This window comes from Micromesistius poutassou (genome assembly GCF_964030765.1).
Source record: "Micromesistius poutassou genome assembly, chromosome: 17".
Lineage (NCBI taxonomy): Eukaryota > Metazoa > Chordata > Actinopteri > Gadiformes > Gadidae > Micromesistius > Micromesistius poutassou.
This window is the reverse complement of record NC_140287.1, coordinates 11,759,546-11,775,921: the sequence shown is the minus strand read 5'-3', so window position 1 is coordinate 11,775,921 and position 16,376 is coordinate 11,759,546. Positions and strand designations below refer to the sequence as shown.

General features: G+C 51.1%; 1 protein-coding gene across 2 annotated transcripts; it reads right to left on the bottom strand.

The window, feature by feature from the left end:
- Positions 1-2,158: 2,158 nt before the first annotated feature.
- Positions 2,159-14,961, bottom strand: tonsl (tonsoku-like, DNA repair protein). 2 transcript variants are annotated; one of them, XM_084482188.1, is made up of 27 exons: positions 14,823-14,961; positions 14,403-14,498; positions 13,933-14,075; positions 12,910-13,093; positions 12,669-12,798; positions 12,272-12,443; positions 11,976-12,090; positions 11,423-11,574; positions 11,156-11,308; positions 10,562-10,687; positions 10,010-10,250; positions 9,870-9,925; positions 9,702-9,791; positions 9,291-9,363; positions 8,711-8,874; positions 8,083-8,212; positions 7,686-7,915; positions 6,489-7,071; positions 6,059-6,285; positions 5,564-5,652; positions 5,302-5,458; positions 4,237-4,315; positions 3,799-4,106; positions 3,520-3,691; positions 3,200-3,375; positions 2,824-3,031; positions 2,159-2,475 (listed from the first exon to the last, which is right to left on the bottom strand). In XM_084482188.1, exons 1-27 carry the CDS (start codon positions 14,845-14,847, stop codon positions 2,297-2,299), a joined length of 4,458 nt encoding a protein of 1,485 aa, XP_084338314.1. In that variant the 5' UTR covers positions 14,848-14,961; the 3' UTR covers positions 2,159-2,296. The 2 variants fall into 2 exon arrangements, with proteins under 2 accessions (XP_084338314.1, XP_084338313.1); XM_084482187.1 differs by having other exon boundaries at positions 2,160-2,475; positions 2,824-3,034.
- Between the last annotated feature and the right edge of the window lie 1,415 nt (positions 14,962-16,376).

Here is a 16,376-nt window from a genome sequence, read left to right as displayed (position 1 = left end):
GGTTATTGGTAGTGGGTTAGGGTTATGGTTAGTAGGTTATGGTTAGTGGGTTAGGGGGTTATGGTTAGTAGGTTAGGGGGGCTAGGGCGAGGATTCCTCTGGCAGTCGCCTGTAGATTATCCACAGCAGCAGAATGTATTTCTTTACTGATGGAAGTAGCTAATGCAAGACATTTATAAAGGATCAGATGCAAAAATAAATAAATAGGTATATTTGTTTCAGTTTCAAAACTAAAATCTAGCAGTTAGGCCTATAGCAACACAGTCACACAGACGGATATATAAACAGACGGGAGCAAGATTAAAGACTGTTATTTTGTAAGGGTATCCGTCTCTACTGTAAGACCCTCGGAGGACTAGTTTAGTACTTGTATTACCTCCTTCAATCCACAAAATAATATCTAGAATCTATAGCAGGCTCGTCCTATGAGTTAATGGGACCTTTCTTTGATGTTTGAAACTCTATTTCCATGTTTTAGGTGTGAGAATGGCCATAATGCTTAAAATACGTTCCAATATGATCTGTACTACTGTGAGAAACACCATGAAGTGCACGTCCCAAGGAACCGATGCACTATGGTAACCAGGGTAACCGCCTCTTAGACTTGCTCAGATGTTTGAGGCTGGGTTAGGGTTAGAGGTTAGAGGCCGCCCTGGGCTACAGCTGTCTTCATCCCCTCCTCCTGTTAGAACCCGCTCCCTGGAAGCTGGGAGCGGGCGATAGAACCTCCTGTACGGGCCAGGGAGGGGAGTGGAGTAGAGTGACACGTGGGAGAGGAGTGAAGCAGAGTGACACGTGTCCTGGGAGTGAGAGGGGAGTGTAGCAGAGTGACACATGTCCCACCTACAGAGCCACCCTCAGTAGGTCACTCAGGTCGTCGGTTCCTGTCCTACTGGAGGAGACTCAAGAAGAAAACCAAACTAGGACGTGGAGTAGCATTGAACTCAATCTTAACCTTGGATCTCCTGACGTGGGTCTGCAAGCTTACGGAAACAAACGACTGGAGTTAATCACAGCGTGACACACTACACTCCAGTTACATCATTTCAGAGGTGTGAACCTGCAACTTTTAGTTCTTCTTGAAGGCTGATTAATGTTTTGTTTGTGTTAAGAAGTCAACATTTAATCATGTTGAAGATAATTCATTCTTTGAATAAGACTTGAGGCCCATCCTACTTGTGTAGCAGACATGAAGCCATCTGTCCTCACCTTCTGTTTCCTCTGATCCACAAAACAAGGCTTTGCTATGACAGTATTATAGATTTAACATCAGATGGGATATATTTAGTTATTGCTTAAATGTAATCATAACCCTGGGATTTCTTTGGTTCATAACACTTCAGTGATGATGTACACACAAGATTAAAATGTTTTAAAGTTTTGCTTGATTTGTCTTTTTAATCCATCAGTATTAAGTACCAATACTAGTTCTGATTTGTTATTTATCAGATCAAATAGATTTCAATGTTCTCCCATGCTATTTTTATTTTGATATGTATATATTTTCATAAAGGATCTAATCATTTCAGCTAAGACGATTGTAATTCTCTAAACTGAACCCAGCATTTGACTAAGACTGATACTCATAAATGATTACCATGCTGGTTTTGTAATAATACGTAGGCCTATGTAAGCTGTTTTTTTAGAAATTGGCGATCCATATGTTTCTTCCACATTATACTTGAAGCGCCCTTGCCCTGTACCCTGGAAATCTAGAGTTCCAGCTTTTTAGATGTGGGTCTGGATTTCCAGACTACTTGCCTTGTGGAAGACAATCAATAATCGATAATTTGACTCTAGCGCCCTCCAGTGGTTAACTCAGTTCGCAGATGTTTGCACCAATAGTACAAAATTATAAATATTGAATAAAGTACAGCATCCGGAATAAAGGATGTAAATACAAACAATATATGAACTAAAGTATCCAAGAGTTAAAGATATAAATACAAAAAAATACCCAGTCCTCCTGAAGAGCTTCCTCTGCAGAGAGGTCAGCACGACATCATATACAGTTTGATGGTGTGAGATTAGCCTCTTTGTTTCCCTAACATTTGATTGTGTAACATTTTCCAAGGAAACTTAGAAGACACATTCTAATGACATCATCATTCTCCCTTTAATCACCTTCTGAAATCACCCCAGAAGTCACTGAGACCATGACTCTACACAAAAAGACAAAACACATAAATACAATATCAAATAAATCACAGAAAATGTATATACAGTGTAAAGGTTCACTTCCTCTAGTGTCTCCGTTCCTCTAGATTCTCAGTTTTTATATTTATATCTCTCTCCTTTATGTCCGGGCGGAGAGCAGGAACCTGGCCCCCCGGTCGTAGACGCGTACCGCGGGGCCCATGCCCCGCCGCAGGGCCTCGCGGTCCAGCTTGTTGAGGCCCTGGGAGCAGAGGCGGAGGTCCCTCACCTGCTCCGTCAGCCCCTCCAGGCCGGCACTGTCCCCCGACACCCCGCACCCTGGGGGGGGGGGAATGGTCAGGGAGGGGCAGCGAACACAGCATGACCAGCAGAGAGCCGGACGCCTTCTGCACTTCTAAACACTAAAGGTGCATTACCTCCACGTACTGGTATGTTACCGCCACCTACTGGTGCATTACATTTAACAAACTAACCCTACACGCATTTAAAAAAAACTAACTCTATACACACACATTTAACAAACTAACTCTATACACACAATTAACAAACTAAGACTACACACACATTTAACAAACTAACCCTACACACACACTAAACAAACTAACCCCCCACACACATTAGAGAGCCCCGACCTAACCCAGGATTTAATGTGGAGCTACGCAATACCTTGGAGGTCGAGGAAGGTCAAAGGTCGCTGTGCCTCTCTCAGGGAGGCCTGGAGGCTGCGGAGGCCGGTGGAGGTCACAGAGGGGTTCCCCGACAGGTTCAGAGAGGTCAGGCAGGGACAGACCAGCAGGCACCTGGCTAAGGTGTCGACCCCGCTGTCCGTCAGCCCGTTCCCTCCCAGGCTCAGGTGGGTTAGGGAGCTCTCCTCCTGCTGGAAGGAACACGCACACTTAAAGAGGCTTCTTCTCTTGTGTCACAGGACATACAGCTGACTCCCTGTTGCGCCATCACTACCCCACGTGGTGCCATCGGTCTGTGTCTGTCTGTCTGTCTGTACCTGGGTCAGGACGTTGGCCAGGTGTCTGTCTGTCTGTACCTGGGTCAGGACGTTGGCCAGGCGCTCCAGCGGCAGGGGGTCCCCCGGCCCGCTGCAGACGGCGGAGAGGTCCAGGTGTGTGAGGTAGTGGAAGGGGAGGGTCTTCAGCACCAGCTCACAGCCCGTGGAGCCCAGTGCATTGTGGGACAGATTCACCGACCTCAAGTGTCCTGAGCCTGGTGGACAAACAATGAAACCCTTTATTCAGAGGACTTCCTGTTCTACTGAGAGAGACCAGACCCAGAGTGAGTCTGGTCTCTCAGTCTGGACCAGACCCTCAGAGACACCAGACCTAGAGACCAAGAGAGACCAGCCGGTACCTGCCAGGGCACTGGCGAGCAGCAGGCGGTGGTGCTGGAGGCAGCGCGCCGTGAGGCCGCAGGCCTGCAGGGACAGCCGGGCCAGCAGGGGGCAGCGGGCCAGCAGGCAGGACAGCGGCTCTGAGAGCGCGTCCCCCAGCGGGTTCAGGCTGAGGTCCAGCTCCTCCAGACTCTGAGGAGGAGAGCCACAGTGGGTGAACGGGTGAATGTGAGCGCGTGAACGTACGCGGCGTCATAGAGGCGCTCGCCTTGAGTTTATTTATAACACAACTGTCTTACCGGGAAGGTGCGGTCCGACTGCCCCTTCAGGGCGTCGGCCATCTTGCCCAGCCCCTCCCCCGTCACGCCATTGGACGAGAGCTCCAGCACGCGGAGGCGGGGCATGGTCAGCGCCGTGGCGACCAGCTCGGGCAGCAGGCCGTCGTGGAAACGGTTGCCGGACAGCCGCAGCTCTGTGAGGTCCGTCTGCAGCTTGAGGGCCCTCAGGAGCGGGGCCAGGGTGGTGGGGGCCAGCCCCAGACCCCCCAGGGTCATGGAGGTGCCCCCCTCCTGCACCTCGCACAGCCGGGACACACGCCCGTTGGGCTCTGAGCAGAGTAATACATCAACCATCAGCCAGACACACAAATTAATACATCATTATTACTCTGTGCTCTAATGATCGATCATCAGTTTGCCATGTAATTGTGAGTATTGAATCGTGTGAGTGAGTCTCACCCACGGCCAGACTCTGACAGGCCTTCTTGTAGCGCTCAGGAAGAGGAGGGAGATCCCAGGAACTCACCTCCGCCATGACCTGGGGAGAAAACAGAGTTAAGAACCCCCTGTGGTGAGGAAGCCTCTCTCCTCTTAAAGACACAGTATTTTCTCTCCTCTTTAAGGATGCAGAACCTCCTCTCCCCTTTAAGGACGCAGTACCTCCTCTCCCCTTTAAGGACGCAATACCTCCTCTCCCCTTTAAAGACACAGTGGCCGTGTCCCAATTCAGGGGCTGCATCCTTCGAAGGACGAGTCCTTTCAAAAGGTGTGGCCTTCGTAGACCGCGAAGGCCACACCGAAGGCCGAACAAGCGTTGTGGAATGGGACGGTCTAGCCTACGGAGCATTTCCGGATTGCGTAACCAGCCGTTAAACGTCCTTTACCCTGCGTGACCACGTGCCGATCCTGTCTCCTAGCAACCCTGACAGCTGCGGTTCAAACCGGACAGCGGAGGAGAAATATGGAGCCAGAAATTTTATTTGTTATGTTTTATCTTTTATTGGAGGAGTGGGAGAAGATTCACCGCCGGGTGAAGAGGAAGAGAGGACATTGGCTTAACATTAATTAGTTTAATGTTATATGTCTAGTGTTAATGTCATTGAACTTCGACAATAAAGTTACATATTTAAAATGGTCCCAACCTTACTTTTATATAAAAAAATGTTTTTACTTTTGTCATTAAATATGTATTCGCTGCAGCTGCCGCTTCCGCTCTCTCCGCGCAATTTCGGAAAAAAAACCAACACGCAATAAATCTTGGGATACGTTGGGCCGTGAAGGATCCACCCGGTGGGTCCTTCAAATTCGGGAAACGAAGGCTGCATATCTCGGCCGCATTTGAAGGACCCTTCGAAATAGGACAGCACTTGACGCGCCGCTGTGACGTAAGCGGTCTTCAAATGCGTCCTTCGAAGGATGGATGCAGCCCCTGAATTGGGACACGGCCAGTATCTCCTCTCCCCTTTAAAGACACAGTACCTCCTCTCCCCTTTAGTACCTCCTCCCCCCTTACAGACGCAGTACCTCCTCGTTGGTGTGGAGGACGGCCAGCAGGAGGTCCAGGGGGGACAGCAGCGCCCCCTCCTTCTGCAGGGACAGACGGGGCAGCAGGCCACACTTCTGGTAGTATCGCCGGGCAGCCTGTTCACAGAGCCACGCCACCGTGCACACCTCCGCCTCACTGCCACAGTGAGGGGGTTGAGGGGGGGGGGGGGGTTCTACTTTAATTCACAATTCCGGCATTCAAACAAATCTTTAATAATATGCATTCCAATATAAAATGTACCTCTGAGGGACTGGAATGAGAAACACATCATCTTGAACTCTGACCCTCATCCGGATTGGTGGAGGCATGGCTGCCGTTTGAGCTGGGAGCTGAGACAGAAATGCACAACGTAAATATACATTCACAACATCAATGAGGAAATGTGGGTGTAATGAATGCATTCATTCATCGCTCTGAGGTTGGATTCCCCATAAAAAAAAATATGGTGATGGTGACAAAAAGAGTAGTGTAGTAAATAATTGGACCAGTCAGTCCAGACCAGTCTTAAGTAATACGTTAAGATTCTTAAAGACCACATTTACTCAACACAATAGCTCTTTTATTTTGCACACATCAGCTGAACGCTGTTAGAATAAAGCATCACAAAATGTGCCGGTCTTTAGCTGCTGACCACCATATCTTCATCACCAACAAGTGCTGCTGGATTTCTTCCATTTTGTCATATTTAATATGCTGGTGATAGAGTATTTTGGAGAGGATAGCGAGGATAGTGACCTGTGGAACGTGGGTGTGCAGCGGGGGACGGGGGGGAGGGGGCGTGTCCGGACGCAGCTCCTCCTCCTCGGTGAAGGAGGGGCTACCTGGCCTGCTGACGGCCCGCCGCCCCAGACGGACCAGGCCGCTCATCTGAGTCATCTTGGCCTGCCGGGGCCGCGGCTGGGCCCCTCCGCTCCTGCTGAGAGAGAGGCCCCTGCTGGCAGAGGGGGGGGCAGTGGTGGACCCTGAGAGCGGGGCGGGGTGGGGGGGGGGGGGGGGGGGGGGGTGGGGGGGAGGAGACATTCAGAGTCTTTTCAACAACGTCACATCAAAGACCTGGTAAATAACAAAAAAATAACAAAATAAATTGACAAACATTTATATATTAAGCCCATACGCCAGTGGACCACAAACTTATATATATATTAAGCCTGGACTAACTACTTACTCTGGGACACAGCTCCATTCTCCTGCCTGTGTTGACTTCTGGCTGTTGAAGTGTTCCAGGCTCCGCCCCCCTCACTCCAGGCCCCGCCCTCATCGCTCCAGGCTCCGCCTTCCCCGCTCCGTCCGCTCTGCTCCCCTGCCGCGGCCCCCACCCGCCTCTTCTTCCTGGCCTGAACGACCTCGCCCAGGTCATCGTCCAACCAATCGTCTGCCAGGTCCTCCTCCTCTGGAACCAGCGCCGGCCTGCTATTGGAGGAGAAGGCGGGCGTGCTGGTGAGCGGGGACTGGGTCCCCTGGTGGAGGGCCCCCCCCTCGTGAAGGGCCCCCTGGTGGAGGGCCCTAGCGCTGCCCAGGCCTCGGATCACACTGTGGTACTCTTCCCTGGCGAAGACGTGGGGCCCCACGGGGCCCGCCCCGCCCTCTCTGCCGGGCTCAGGGGCCAGCGAGGGCCCGTGGGCGTGCGGAGCGAGGGCCTCCTTCACCCCACTCCCACCCGGGGCAGCTGGGAAACGGTGTCTGGGCCGAACGGGTCGCATGGGGCTCGGCGGGGAGTCGTGGTCCGAGTCGCGGTCCGAGTCACTGTTCTAAGGACGGGAGACGGACACATGGTTGGCACCAAAACTGACCTCAGACCAGAGCAAGAGAAGAAAGAAATGAAGAAAGACACTTGATTGGCTCTATAATAGACATCGATCTCTTTGATTGACTCTATAATAGACACCGATCTCTTTGATTGGCTCTATAATAGACACTGATCTCTTTGACTCTATAATAGACACTGATCTCTTTGACTCTATAATAGACACTGATCTCTTTGACTCTATAATAGACACTGATCTCTTTGATTGGCTCTATAATATACACTGATCTCTTTGATTGGCTCTATAATAGACACTGATCTCTTTGATTGACTCTATAATAGACACTGATCTCTTTGATTGACTCTATAATAGACACTGATCTCTTTGACTCTATTATAGAGTCAATCAAAGAGATCAGTGTCTATTATAGACACTGATCTCTTTGATTGGCTCTATAATAGACACTGATCTCTTTGATTGACTCTATAATAGACACTGATCTCTTTGATTGACTCTATAATAGACACTGATCTCTTTGATTGACTCTATAATAGACACTGAAGAGCCACCGTCCAGAAGCCTCCAGAATAAAACGCTGCCCTCCGTGGGGCCCCTACCCCATACAGCAGGGCCGACTCCATCCCCCTGGCTCTGGGGCCCCCGGCCTGTCGGGGAGGCCTGGCGGGGGCGGAGGCCTCCGTCCCCCTGGCTCTGGGGCCCCCGGCTTGTCGGGGGGGCCGGGCAGGGGCGGGGTCCGGCGGGGAGCAGAGGGGGGGCTCGGAGCACTCTGCGTCATACAGCTGGCTGTCCTGCAGCAGGGCGGAGGTCCTGGCTGGGGCCACAGAGCCTGGAGGAGAAACACACAGACAGTTCAGTCAAGTCTAACTTAAGTTCTCTCTCCAGACCAAATTAATTGGCTGTCTTTTTGATAATCAAATGAAAAGTTTATAAAAGTTGCTGTTAGAGAGATTTAAGAGCAGTAGGGTGGAGGCTCTGGTTTGGAGCCCTCCTCACCTCCTCCTCCTCCTGCCAGAGCCTTCCTCAGCAGCTCCTCCGTGGCAGTGCAGTCCTGCCGGGCGTCGCGGTCCAGCTCGCGGCTGTAGGTCCGCTGCCAGTGTCTCAGGGTGTCCATGGGGGTCTGGCCCTGGGGGGACGGAGGGAGGGAGGGACGGACGACACTGTTTGGTCAACAGACAGCAGAGAGTAACCGGAGCAGACGCCTGTTCCCCTCGGGTGGAAATGATACGGAGATCAAACAACGTCGGATGTCTGCCTGTGTCTGTCGCAATACAGCCTTGGGCTGCTCGATTATGGAAATAATGAAATCACGATTATTCAAAGATTATTTTTGAGTTTGAAAACATGATGCAATATTCAGCATTTCTCTCCAAAAAACACTTTGAAATTTATCCTTAAAAGAAAACACACAAAATGGTCAAATATAAAATGTTCAAATAACCTACCAGATATGTATCCAGCTGTTCTGCAATTTATATAGAACATGAATGAATAAAATAAATATACTTAAAAAAAGAAAACAAACGTATCAACTTCATTATATTAATTTGGTGATCGTTTAACAGCAAAATCGCAATCAAAATTAATTCATCAATTAATGGCCCAGCCCTACTACAGCCCCCACCTTGGCGTCGCGCAGGACGACGGAGGCGCCGTGCTCCACCAGCAGCCTGGCCACCACAAAGTGTCCGCAGGCCAGGGAGTCGTGGAGGGGCGTGACCCCCTCACAGAGCGGCCCCCCGGGGTCGTTCACGCTGGCACCGCGCTCCAGCAGCAGAGACACCACCTCTGCAGGAGACAGAGAGAGGTGGAGGAGCCATGGTTCATGAGTTAGACTGTAGAGACACCACCTCTTTAGGCTACAGAGAGGTGGAGGAGCCATGGTTCATGAGTTAGACTGTAGAGACACCACCTCTTTAGGCTACAGAGAGGTGGAGGAGCCATGGTTCATGAGTTAGACTGTAGAGACACCACCTCTTTAGGCTACAGAGAGGTGGAGGAGCCATGGTTCATGAGTTAGACTGTAGAGACACCACCTCTTTAGGCTACAGAGAGGTGGAGGAGCCATGGTTCATGAGTTAGACTGTAGAGACACCACCTTTGCAGGAGAGACAGAGGGGTGGAGGAGCCATGACACACGAGTTAGACTGTAGATGATGGAAGATACGGAGAAGGGGTTGTCTGATGTGTGGATCATGGGTTACCGTGGTGACCGTGGTTGCAGGCCTCGTGCAGCGGAGTCCAGCCGCAGTAGTCCCTGGGATTGACGGGGTGGCCCTGGGGACACGTCAACACACACGTCATCACACTCAGACACGGGTGGTGCGGATGGATGGGTACAGTGTGTATTAGTGGGGTTCAGTGTGTACTTGTGGGGTACAGTGTGTATTAGTGGGGTACAAAGTGTATTAGTGGGGTACAGAGTGTAAGTGTATTAGTGGGGTACAGTGTAATAGTAGGGTTCAGTGTAATAGTGGGGTACAGAGTGTATTAGTGGGCTACAGTGTGTACTAGTGGGCTACAGTGTGTACTAGTGGGCTATAGTGTGTACTAGTGGGCTATAGTGTGTACTAGTGGGGTTCAGTGTGTACTAGTGGGGTTCCTCAGGGTCTCACCTGCTCCAGCAGAACCTGGACCTGCCTCTGGTTCCCGTCGATGCAGGCACGGTGGAGCGAGGTCTCCCCCTTCTCGTTCCTCTTGTTCCACTGGGGGGGGGGGGTGGGCAAAGGGTCAAAACTGGGACATGAGGTCTTGATGCATCCTGAGATCCAGATCCTGCTTACCCGTACGCTCTTTCTTCTGCCGCTAACCATCTTGTCGTAACCGTCCAGGTCCTCATCTAACCAGACAAGATCAATAAGCCGACGTTAGAGATCAGACCAGCAGGACTCCTCCATCACAGGCTGTCAGTCATGTGACCCACCAGAGTCCGAGAGGGCGATGTCGCTGTCCTCCAAGGGCTCGCTGTTCTCCTCCTCCTCTTCCTCCTCCTCCCCATCGCTGCAGTCTGGGCTCCAGCCCTCTGCGGCACACAGCTCTTTCAGTCTGGCCTCCGTGGCCTCCCCGGCCCCCAGCCCGCCCTCCGCGGCCCCCAGCCCGGCCACGCCTCCCTGGCGCTGGGCCCCCCGCTGCTGGGCCCCTAGCCACCTCCTCAGCACGCGCTTCTGTCAGCAGCAGAAAAGGTGCGAGTCAGTTTCACTTTCGGTGATTTGGAAACAACAATCTTTCTTTTGCAATATTTTTATAAGCAAAATTCATGGGATTTAAGGGACACATCATATTTCTATCAAACCTTATTCATTGTCTTACACAATTCAACTATTGTTGAACATGTTGCAGATAGTTTTACTGCTCTGTTTTATACACTTCTGGTGTTGATCCCTGTCATGGTTTATTGGATTTAGTTGCCCCACATTATTCAGTGCTCATTTAGTCCATAAAGTGAACTGAATCACAGCTGAACTAGAACCCTGACCTGCAGCGCGGGGCGCCCCGCCCTCTCGGCACACTCCAGCGCCGCCTCGAAACTCGTCTCCACCTCCTCCGGGCTGCAGCCGCTGTCCTCCTGGGACACCGCCACGTTGAGCCACGTGCTGCACTCCTGAGAGACACACACACAGGGTTACAGAGAGCGGGTTACAAAGACACAGGGTTACAGAGACACAGGGTTACAGAGAGTGGGTTACAAAGACACAGGGTTACAGAGACACAGGGTTACAGAGACACAGGGTTACAGAGACACAGGGTTACAGAGACACAGGGTTACAGAGACACAGGGTTACAGAGACACAGGGTTACAGAGACACAGTGTTACAGAGACACAGGGTTACAGAGACACAGGGTTACAGAGACACAGGGTTACAAAGACACAGGGTTACAGAGACACAGGGTTACAGAGACACAGGGTTACAGAGACACAGGGTTACAGAGAGACAGGGTTACAGAGACACAGGGTTACAGAGACACAGGGTTACAGAGACACAGGGTTACAGAGACACAGGGTTACAGAGACACAGGGTTACAGAGAGCGGGTTACAGAGAGCGGATTGCATTCAGGGCGGCCCCCTACCTCAGCAGGGGAGCCCCGTCTCAGGGCCAGCTCCTGCCGGTAGTGCTCCAGCGCCGGGCCGGGCTGCCTCAGGTCCGTGTGCGTCGCCGCGAGCGACACGTGGATGACGGCCAGCTCCCTGGCGGGTCTGCCCAGCGCCTCTGCCGCCGCCAGCTAACACGCGATGACACGGTCACGTTAGGCGAGGCATCGCAAACAACACACAAGGCTAGACACAAGAAACACAGAAGGGGCGGTTTTGTAGTGTGAGGTTCTTGTTTCGCTGACCTGGGTCCGGTACGCCTCCAGGGCCTTGGGGAAGGAGCCCACCTTACAGTACAGGTCGCCCAGCTGCTCAGCCAGACCCATGGCATCATGGGAACTCTTGGCCTGCCTCAGGTCCTCCCCAGCCTCCTCCTCCAGCTGACAGCCTTTGTCGGCTGCAGACAAGGAAGTTGATTTACTAACAGCGCAGTGCACAATTCAACCAAGACAGGATTGAGGACGTTTCAAAACCGTTCAGATATTTGAAGGATCAACATGATAAAATGATACTTTGTAAATGGTAAAATGGTAAATGGTCCTCATTTATATAGCGCTTTTATCCAAAGCGCTTTACAGTGTTGACTGACATTCATGCACACATTCACACACCGACGGCGGAGTCAACCATGCAGGGCGACAGCCAGCTCGTCAGGAGCAATTAGGGTGAGGCGTCTTGCTCAGGGACACCACGACACTCAGCTAGGAGGAGCCGGGGATCGAACCAGCAACCTTGCGGTTACCAGCCAACCCGCTCTACCTCTTGAGCTAATGCCGCCAATACTTTGTTTGTATTTACCAGATCTAAAGTCCTTCTTCACATCCTGTCTGTCTTGAGGCTGCTGGGAACCCAACAGGAGAGCCTTCTTCAGAGAGCGCCTGGCTGCTGCAAAGTCCCCGAGAGACAGGTGCACCTGTAACCATAGCCCATCAATATGAGTGACAGCTACACCTTAAACCATAACCAATTCCAATCAATATGAGTGACTATTCAATAGTAAGCATAATTCAATCTGAGCCATTGTAAATGTTGCTCCAAGCAGTCAGTATGAGCTCCAAGTGACTAAACAGTTGATGGTGTTTTTGACCCCTGACCTTGCCAATCCAGTGGCAGCATTCGCTCTCGCTGAACTTGTCCTTCATCTTGCGGGCGCACTCCCTGCCCTGCTCCAGGCAGCGCACCGCCCCCGAGTGCTGGCCCCTTCGGAAGCAGATGTGGCCGAGGTTGAGGTTGGCCCGGTACACGTCCTCCAGGAGCTGGTGCTTCCTGTGTGACAGGAAGTAACAGACTACCATGAGGGACTTCCTGTAGGAGTGATGAGGGACTTCGGCAGACACCTTGATCCAAAGCGCCTTCGTGAACACATCTACAAATATAAACTGATGAAATTGGGACTAAAAGTTACAGAAAACTAAATAAGCAGACCTTCAAAGTGACACCTTTCCCAAAAGTTTTTTATATTGACCACATGAATACAGCAGCATGGCTTACTCAGCGATGTAGACGCTGCGGCGGATGAACTCGCTGCAGCGCTTGGGCTCCCCCTGGTGGTCACACACCAGGCCCAGGTTGAGGAAGAGCCGCGCCCTCATCTCACTCAGCTCCCGGGCCGGCACCGAGCCTGGGGGGGGGGGGACGAGGAGAGACCAGAGGTCAGCCTTGAGACTCAGCAGACGCTGGGATCCAGTAACCTAAAGTTAACATGCAACCTAATGTTAACATGGACACGCACCTTCCAGGCGTTCCTCCACCACGGCCAGGCTCTTCCTGAAGGCCTCCTCGGCTTCCTTCAAACTGCTCGGGGATCTGTCCGACTCGTAGCGGAACAGGAAGGTCCGACCGATGGTGGCCAGCGCCCGCTGCACCTCGGCGTGGTTCCCCACTGAGCCGGCCAGCTCCAGGTGACGTCTCTGGTGCTGGGGACACACAGAGTCTCTCAGTACAGTGGACACACAGAGTCTCTCAGGACCAGGGACACACAGAGTCTCTCAGGACCAGGGACACACAGAGTCTCTCAGTACAGTGGACACACAGAGTCTCTCAGTACAGTGGACACACAGAGTCTCTCAGGACCAGGGACACACAGAGTCTCTCAGTACAGTGGACACACAGAGTCTCTCAGGACCAGGGACACACAGAGTCTCTCAGGACCAGGGACACACAGAGTCTCTCAGTACGGTGGACACACAGAGTCTCTCAGGACCAGGGACACACAGAGTCTCTCAGTACAGTGGACACACAGCGTCTCTCAGGACCAGGGACACACAGAGTCTCTCAGGACCAGGGACACACAGAGTCTCTCAGTACGGTGGACACACAAAGTCTCTCAGGACCAGGGACACACAGCGTCTCTCAGGACCAGGGACACACAGCGTCTCTCAGGACCAGGGACACACAGCGTCTCTCAGGACCAGGGACACACAGAGTCTCTCAGTACGGTGGACACACAAAGTCTCTCAGGACCAGGGACACACAGCGTCTCTCAGGACCAGGGACACACGGCGTCTCTCAGGACCAGGGACACACAGCGTCTCTCAGGACCAGGGCCACACAGCGTCTCTCAGGACCAGGGACACACAGCGTCTCTCAGAGTGTTACCTCGTTATGTCAATGTAAGGCACTGGGCTAAATCCTGGTAACACTTCAGTGTTTCAAATACATGACATTGTAATACTTTAAGGCTTTATATACATATACACATACATACATACATACATACATATATATATATATATATATATATATACAGACACACTTTCAATGCTGCCTCAATGTTGCCCATCTCGGCGAAGCATTCTCCTATTTTCCGGTTGGCGACGGCCCGTCCAATCACATCGCTGAGCGCCTCGGAGAGAGAGAGCTCCTGCTGGTGCTCCTCAACGGCAGCCTGATAATCACCTGGAAACACACACACACACACACACACACACACACACACACACACACACACACACACACACACACACACACACACACACACACACACACACACACACAAAAGGTCTATTGTCAGATTAACATGATAAGTTAACATTGTGTTAAATGTCAACATGAGGTTACATGTTAGTATTATGTTACATGTTGGGTTAACATTTTAGGAAAACATTAGGTGACATGTAAAAATTAGGTGACATGTTAACATAAGGTGACATGATTATTAGGTTACATGTAAACATTAGGTTAACATTAGGTCACATGTAAACATTAGGTCACATGTTAACTCACCCCTCCGTGACAGCAGCTCTCCCAGCTGGTTGCAGATGTCGGCCTCCTCTTTTATGTTGTTGCCCTTCTGAGCTTTGATCTTCGCTCTCTGCAGAACTGTTGGTATGAGTTGAAGTTAGGTAAGTTGGATCAAACCCAGGGGTTAATCAAACCCAGGGATTCATCAAAGGGGTTAATCGAACCCAGAGGTGGATCAGACCCAGAGGTTGATCAAAACCAGGGGATGATCAAACCCAGAGGTGGATCAGACCCAGAGGTTGATCAAAACCAGGGGATGATCAAACCCAGAGGTGGATCAGACCCAGAGGTTGATCCGACCCAGAGGTTGATCGGACCCAGGGGATAATCGGACCGAGGGGTGGATCGGACCCAGGGGTAACAACAACAAATGAAATGAGAACACTGAACACTGAAACTCACGTTTGATTTCCCTCGAGCCGCTCATTGCATCGGGATCAATGTGCCGTAATCACAACGTGACGGGAGTTATTCTGGCCGAACCTTACTAGTAAAGTTTACAGACGTACAGCTTCCAGTACGTGATGTGAGACCCATCAGATACGTCTCCCATTCTCTCCCAGTGACTCCGATCTCTTCCGCCACCGGAGTCCCGCCAGTTCACCTCCACCAATGGTGGACAGCGAGGCTTGTGATTGGCTGGCTGCAGTGACGTAAATTGCCGTTGTTCTGAATTTCTTGACATAAATATTCCGACAAATAACATCATTGTCAGTCGTGAACCAATCGATGTGCAGTCCCCTGTCCTGCTAGCTGTTTCAGGTCATGTTTTATATTAAGTATTAATGATCCAATCCTTAACTCTGAACCCTAATGCCACGGAGGAAACCTCTCTGTGTCATTAAGGTGTTATGTTCGATTATTATTATTATTATATTATGGTGTTGTGTAATATTGTTATGTTATATTATGGTGTTATAGCGTCTCTAAGATTACGGAATTTTCACTCATACAAAGAATGTGAGACTATTATACTATTATATTAATCTCTTTGATTAATTCATAATATACGCCAATCTCTGTTTAGCCCTTTGTTTGACAGAAGGACGTTTAGCCTTCTGTTTTAATTATCATTGCAGTCCCAGGAGAATGGACAAACACAGACAGACGTCCACAACAGACCAAACACACATTAGTGATGATCCAACTCTTCAGCCCAAAAAGCATATTGATGTTCATGACTGGTCATTGGATGCTTTGTTCATATGACAAATCCAATGTCCTTGTGTGGCCCAGTCCCTAGTGGTATTGACAAATGGACATGCAATGGGGTGTGTGTGTGTGTGTGTGTGTGTGTGTGTGTGTGTGTGTGTGTGTGTGTGTGTGTGTGTGTGTGTGTAAAGCTGAGTTACAATAGGTTTCCAGGACGCTGTCTGAGTGTTGATTGTTGACGGAGGAATAAGAAGCAGGCGTCATTTAGTCTTTAAATCCTGACCTCAGATACACAAGCAGCCAGGAGGAGGACCTGTTTCTGGGCGGGAAGAGAGAGAGGGAGAGAGAGAGAGAGAGAGAGAGAGAGAGAGATCAAAAGAGAGAGAGAGAGAGAGAGAGAGAGAAGGAGAGAGACAGAGAGAGAGAGGCACATCCGTTGGAGGGATCAAATCTGCCCCATCTGACGCTGAAGGATTTATGGGTTTAGTCAGAATTGCTTTTCCCCACTGAGGAGATTAACAGCGTGGGTCGGTCTCTCCACCACGGAACAGCTCTGTCTACTGCCTCGGCTCTCTGCTCCTCTCCATCGTCTTCAGTCCCGTCTTCCCCCTCCTCCTCTTCCCCTGGACCCCCTCCGATGTGGAAGAGGAGCATGCCTCAGCACCGCAGAGTCCTCCCCACCAGAGTGGGAGCGGAGACTGCCTGGCTGTGAGTGGCGTCGGGGTCCGTCATGCGGGCTGAGGTGGTGGTGGTCTGCCTCTGGCTGGTGGGGGCGGCGACTTCCTGGGCCCAGCACGGGGGTCC

Excerpts from the sequence above, each read along its gene's own strand:
- tonsl (XM_084482187.1), bottom strand. The coding sequence starts at position 14,847 with ATGAGCGGCTCGAGGGAAATCAAAC. Across the intron at positions 7,916-8,082 it reads TCTGGCAGGAGGAGGAGGAG|GCTCTGTGGCCCCAGCCAGG; the intron begins GTGAGGAGGGCT and ends TTTCTCCTCCAG. Across the intron at positions 3,692-3,798 it reads AGTCGGACCGCACCTTCCCG|AGTCTGGAGGAGCTGGACCT; the intron begins GTAAGACAGTTG and ends TCTCCTCCTCAG.